The sequence below is a fragment of the Adiantum capillus-veneris genome, chromosome 15, assembly GCF_014529385.1.
Source record: "Adiantum capillus-veneris isolate H3 chromosome 15, ASM1452938v2, whole genome shotgun sequence".
Classification (NCBI taxonomy): domain Eukaryota; kingdom Viridiplantae; phylum Streptophyta; class Polypodiopsida; order Polypodiales; family Pteridaceae; genus Adiantum; species Adiantum capillus-veneris.
The window spans coordinates 70,612,717-70,618,677 of record NC_140945.1 but is presented as its reverse complement, the minus strand read 5'-3'; the positions used below and the strand labels follow the sequence as shown (position 1 = coordinate 70,618,677).

The following is a 5,961-nucleotide window of genomic DNA, read 5'->3' as shown; positions in this document are numbered from 1 at the left end:
AAATCTTCTTGTGTGACAGGTCCTCTAGTAGCGTGGTGGGTGCTTGTAATTCCCGAAAGGGGAGGCTTTATGGAGAACGAAGCATAGCTTAATGGCTAATTAATTGTAGGAAATAAAATTATTGATATGACAAAGGGAAAAAACCCCTTGGAAAGAATTTGAATTTCACCTCAACATATGATTCCCAAATGGCCACAAAAGAAATTAATAGCAAAATGCACAGGAGGCCTTCAAAAAAAGACAAAGATTTTATAGTGTTCTACAACATTAGCATTCAATAAAAAAAATCACATTTTCTGCCAATTCACTCTTTTTAATTTCCCTTTAAAAGAAACAAAAAAAAAACTTGGTTAAGCTTCTTAAATTAGGTTTTTCTAAAACGATGGTAAAATGGAAGCTCTTGAAATATCCCAAAGCCAAAAGGGAATTCAAACTTGTGTCCTACCCTGCCTTGTTGTGTATTGTGTACAAGAAATCTAGAAAGAAATCCTCTTTGTTTGTGTGTGTATGTTGCTGCAAAGGGGGCAATTTTATCACCTAGCCTCAATGCTAGGGTTGTAGTTTGCCAAGAGACCAGAGTCTTGAGAGGATTCAAGAAGCTTTGAGAGAGTGAAGGCCACCTCTCTGGCATTGGGACGAGCCGACGGGTCTTCGGCAACACAAGAACTAGCTAGAATAGCCGCACTGTATGCACAATCCAAAGGAAAATTTCCATTCAAACATGGGTCTACCCATGCTCTCAACTTCTCCCTTGCATCAGCCCCACTCAACAATGGCCCTATTGTCTCTGCTAACAACATGGCACCTTTCTCACCCCTCTTCAATGCCTCCTCCCCTGACAACATCTCCAACAACACCACACCAAACGCATACACGTCCATCTTCGGTGTCACCATCCCTTGCATCACATACTCTGGTGCCATGTATCCCTCTGTCCCCACTATGTGCCGCGTCTCCGGCTCCATCATCTCCATCGGCTTTGCCAATGCAAAGTTTGCTATCTTTGCCCTCATTCTTGCATCTAGCAGGATGTTATGTGTATTGATGTCCTTATGCACAAAGCTTGGATTGGTGTGATCATGTATGTACTCCATTGCGGTTGCGACATCTAATGCGACTCGGAGGCGGTTGCGGTATGTGAGTACCTGCATGCCATCATTGGAGCCAATGCTGAATGCGTGCTGGCCATGAAGCCAATCATGGAGTGATCCATTCTCTGCAAACTCATATACAAGGTAAGTTTGCTCTGGGGAGGCTATGCACACCCCCAACAAGGAGACTAAGTTTGTGTGGTGCACTTTGCGAAGGATTTGAAGCTCCTTGGAGACATCCCTCTGCATGCCCTTTACCGCAATGACGCGCCCCTTGATTGTTCCGCGATAGACAGAGCCTTTGATTTTCCTTGTAGGGTGGAAATTCTGTGTTGCTTGTTGGATCTCATCTATGGAGTAGCTTGCAAGCTTCTCGTATGTTGCGAAGGTGGACATACCTTCTACGAGATCCTTGTGAAGATTCTCATTTTTGAATGGGAATGCTGGCATGCTCATTGAGCTAGCACTTGCAGAAGCTGATTGATCACTGGCAAGTAGACCCCTCCTTTTCGATGGGCTTTTGTGCTTTCCCCTCTTTGCAAAGCATGAGACAGCAATCACAATAAGAGTAAGGCACAAGAGGCCAACAGCAATGCCTATGGCTATGACAATCTGAGTTTTTAGCCCTGGCTTCCTAGAGGATCCCCGCGGAGGCCCTAGGAGTTCAGGGCTTCTTGTAGGCTTTTCATGGAAGGGCAGAAGAGCTGTTATAGAAGGAAATAGCGTTATAGAGCTGTTGATTATGTTGTTTACTTCTAGAAATTCTTGTGTCGAAATGCCAAACTTCGAGATCACCGAAGGAATGAGCTCGCCGTAGCGCGCAGCAGGATATGTTGCAAGTAGCTTGATGCCTCTGCTCTTCTGCTCTTGTGATGGACAAGCACACCTCAGAGGGATGATAAGCTCCTGCCCTACTTCCAAATTCGTCACCGTCACATTCGGATTCGCGTCTTGCATAGCTTGGCATGTCGTCAAGCCCTCGAATGTGACATTGGCTATTTGGAAGAAGGTGTCGCCCGGCTTCACTGTATAGACAGTGTGCTTGAAGGTGAAGTTGCCATTGCATTGGCATGTGATGGGGATATAGAGTCCGTCGTCGGGGCGGAGATTCGGATCATATGATGAAGGAAGCCCACTTGCATCGGCGATTGAAGATGGTGTTGTGTTGAAAATCTGTGTGGCTATGGTGTTGAGAGAAGAGAAATGGCCACTTTGAACATGGTAGTACACAAGGGTCTGGCAGGTTGGGTTCGTGGGCTCACAGAGATAGCCTGCGTTATCCGCATGATAGTGGGTGCAATCCATGGTGTGCTCAGTAGATGGATAAGATTGTTGCACAGCAAGCAGGAGATGAGGGAGAGAGAAGAAAATGGGGAGAAGAAAGGTGGTGGATATGGCACGCATGGTGCTTTGCTCTATTGCGAAAGAAGAAATATCTTCAGTTTAAAGCAGCAATATTGGTACTAAATGCGCTACCATTCTCGGCTATGGTTATGGCTATGCAGATTATAGGATAATTACATGTTTTCATGAGTTGTGTTGCCATACTGTGTGCATCCCTACAAACTCTGGCTATGGCGGCAGCCGATATCTTGATTAAGCAGAGATTATCCCAGAAAACAAATAGTGATTAAGGGCGTAATTGTAGGCTTTTGAGACAGAGAGAGATGCTGTTTTCTGATTAAGAATATGCGTCCTATTTTGTCCGCACGCGCGTGTGTGTGTGTGTCTGTGTGTGTGTGAGAGAAGAGAGAGAGAGAGAGAGAGAGAGAATCTAAAGGATTGCTTTGTCTTCTGATCCATCGCCTAGCAAGACGACAGGAAATGTATCTTTCAAATTCCTATGTTCACATTATCAGAAAACTATTTTTGACCCCCATTTCTCTCGCCCCGGCCCAAGCTTACAGTAGAGCTTTTTTTGGCACGGGGTGGGAGGCGTGGGATGTATGCAAACTGCAATGGCGTGCATCGATCGTAAAAAATAATCTCTAACATCACTCCTCTAACATTACTCTCACCGTCTCTAGTGCGATTTCCGTTTGTAGTGCCTAAATCGCACTACAGAGGGTGAGAGTAATGTTAGAGGAGTAATGTTAGGCACTACAGACGGTGAGAGTAATGTTAGAGAAGTAATGCCCTCCCCCTGAAGCCACTCTCGTGGCTTTAGAGAGAGGCGAACTGCTCACACGGGCAACAACGCAAGGGACATTTCCATTCATAAAAACCAGTCAGTACAACAGTGTCTGTACAAATGTGCATATGTACAAAGGTTCCCACAATGAGCATGCGTGCAGTGCGGTACCATGGTGACCGCGTTTACACGATGGCCACGCCGTCGACGCAAGGAGAGTCAGGGCACTAAGGGAGACTGTCCGACGACGAACACTGTTGAGAGGGCGTTGGCTCGTGCGTTGCGACAGCGGCGGTGCCACGCCACGCACCCACGGGGAAGCGCCACGGCGGGTGGCAATGGGGATGAAGTCCCGAGAGGGAGTTGAGTGCCCATCGGCGTTTGCCTCAGTGGAGGTGTCGTCGGCGCTAATGTTGATGGGGCGTTGAGAAGTCCCAGGGAGATCCTCGCTGCTGCCAGAATCCTCGAAACGTCGTCGAAATAGTGAACGCGCCGGCGGGATGGTTGCCTCGTAGTACCTCGTTGCGTCGCTGTCACGGAAGAAGATCCCCCTGCAAGACACGGAGCGGCTCCTAAACGTGGAGCGCAGTCGAAGTTGATAGGGGCAAAGCAAGGTACCTTATGTCATCAACAGTCACATGATAGGCTCCTTCATGCTCTGCCAAATGGCCATGGCCCGCCCCAACTCCATTCCCGAGCCAGACTTCGGCACAACCCACGTGGCAGATGGGTAGTACCGCCCGGTTGCCAGCATGCGCAACAGGGTGTGAGGAAGGCTCATGCCCTCTCGGTCCGCGACAAAGTTCTCCATATACACATACGCTCGGTCGAACATGTTGACGGGCGTGAGCGCCACACGGTGCTTTAGCTCCCCTTGGCCGTACCCCGAGGGATTCACTATGGATTTCTGTATGGTATCACGTGAGTGTATAAGAGGGGGGTTTTTAGAGGGCAAACATAAGCGTATACAATAGGGGTAGTCCCCCATTATTTCATGCTCATACCGTATCCATAAGGGAGGGGGGGACCTACCCAGGGGGGGGGGGTTTGAGTGCTTATGCCATAAGACACATGGCCTAACAAGCCAATTAAAGAATGTTTCACATGAGGGTGTTGTTCTTGGTATTTCAATGAGTTGATTTACTCCACTAGCAAACTAAGATAGCTATACCAATGAGAAGATATGGTACCTCCTTGTTCTCTCCCTTAGTTAACATCTTTAAGATTTGTTCAACAAGCTTCTAGATTTGTTGGGGTCGATGCCATTAGGAAATTTCGGAGGTCATTTGGAGGGCCATATGAAAGAGAGAGAAAATAGAGCGCGTCCAATGAGCTTGAGGACTACGTTACGTAGGAAAATACGTGGAAAGACTCAAGAAATAGGAAAATATTTTAAAAACTTCCACGAATCTAGGATTGTGGCATCGTAACTTCTTTGCTTTTACCGAGCTGTTAGGTGCATGTGTGGTCCCACTGCTGATATTCTCTTATGGTCATTAACGTACTGGAGGGTGACCATTAAGCCCACACAAGCTATTGGAATTGTAAAATACTTTCCCTCCATTAGGATGCTTTCAAAGTGAATCTCCCTCCACTAAATCTTTTCTCTCAGAGCTATGGATTCCACGTCTTCCTGCCCAAGAAGCTCTAGGTGTTTATGGTCTCTCACACCAACTAGCAACACCTGCACTTTGCCTAGAAGGCCAAGTAATAGCATATCATCAATTACAATATCAACTTCAATAAGAGCAGAGAACCAATGGGTTGGACAAAGGATAAACAAAGGTTCATGGGTCCTCATGCAACCAAGAAGAGCCAAGAGGTCTAGTGCTATCAATGTTTACCGCTCAGCATGGAAGGCCAGAGTGTTGGATTTCAAAGTTGAAATGGGCAAAAGATCTGTAAAGGAAGTTCTTGTTCAACATGTATTTACCCATCCACACGTGATAGCAAACGATGGAAATGTGTCAGATATACATCAACCACGTTGCAATTGTAAGTATTCTTCACATCTCAACTGCATTTGATTTGTCATTTCACTTATTGATACTCTCATTTTAACTTTTCTTATATATTTTGCAACGTTTATCCCTCTTCTTATGAGCAATGGCTCCATTCTTCACATCTCAACTACATTAGATTTGTCATTTTCACTTATTGATACTCTTAGTTTAACTCTTGTTATACATTTTGCAGGTGTTTATCCCTCTTCTTATGAGCAATGGGAGCCTGTGGAGTGCATAATAGGCCTCTTCCTTGTCGTTCATGCCCACATTGGTTCTCTACAGTATTCAGGGAGAACTAGCAAAAGCCTGGCTGAGGGGATAAGAATGGCATGTTGGTGAAAGTGCCTCTACCAACCGATTGGAACACTGTGGACTGGCCAGTTCCTGAGGAAACCATGGTGGAGGCAATGCGAAGTAAGCTCTACAAGGATATACAGAGGTCTCTACGTAGCTCTATTCCCACCAAACTGGTTAGAATTGCAAACTTTTGTCCTGCTGCATTGTTCATAGAGTTGTTTAATAACTACAATATACGTGTTACGAAAACTATGTTCATGTGCAAGTCATTTCAGCAGTCATCCTGTGACAAACTTCTTGACAGAGGATGGTATGTAGAGGAAGATATTGGCATACGGTGCGAGGTCCCGCTTGACACTCTAGTTTTCAAGTACATGATTGCAAACCAATCACTATTAGTCTCCTTTTGGTATATGCGATCACAAATGCTCAGAGG

General features: G+C 46.0%; 1 protein-coding gene across 1 annotated transcript; it reads right to left on the bottom strand.

Moving 5' to 3' along the window:
* Positions 1 to 406: 406 nt before the first annotated feature.
* On the bottom strand, positions 407 to 2,791 carry LOC147440860 (serine/threonine receptor-like kinase NFP). The gene has a single exon (XM_086483606.1). The coding sequence runs from the start codon at positions 2,493 to 2,495 to the stop codon at positions 534 to 536; it is 1,962 nt and encodes a 653-aa protein (XP_086339732.1). The 5' UTR covers positions 2,496 to 2,791; the 3' UTR covers positions 407 to 533.
* Between the last annotated feature and the right edge of the window lie 3,170 nt (positions 2,792 to 5,961).

Bases quoted from the DNA above. Each gene is read 5' to 3' on its own strand.
- LOC147440860 (XM_086483606.1), bottom strand. From the start codon at position 2,495: ATGCGTGCCATATCCACCACCTTTCTTCTCCCCATTTTCTTCTCTCTC.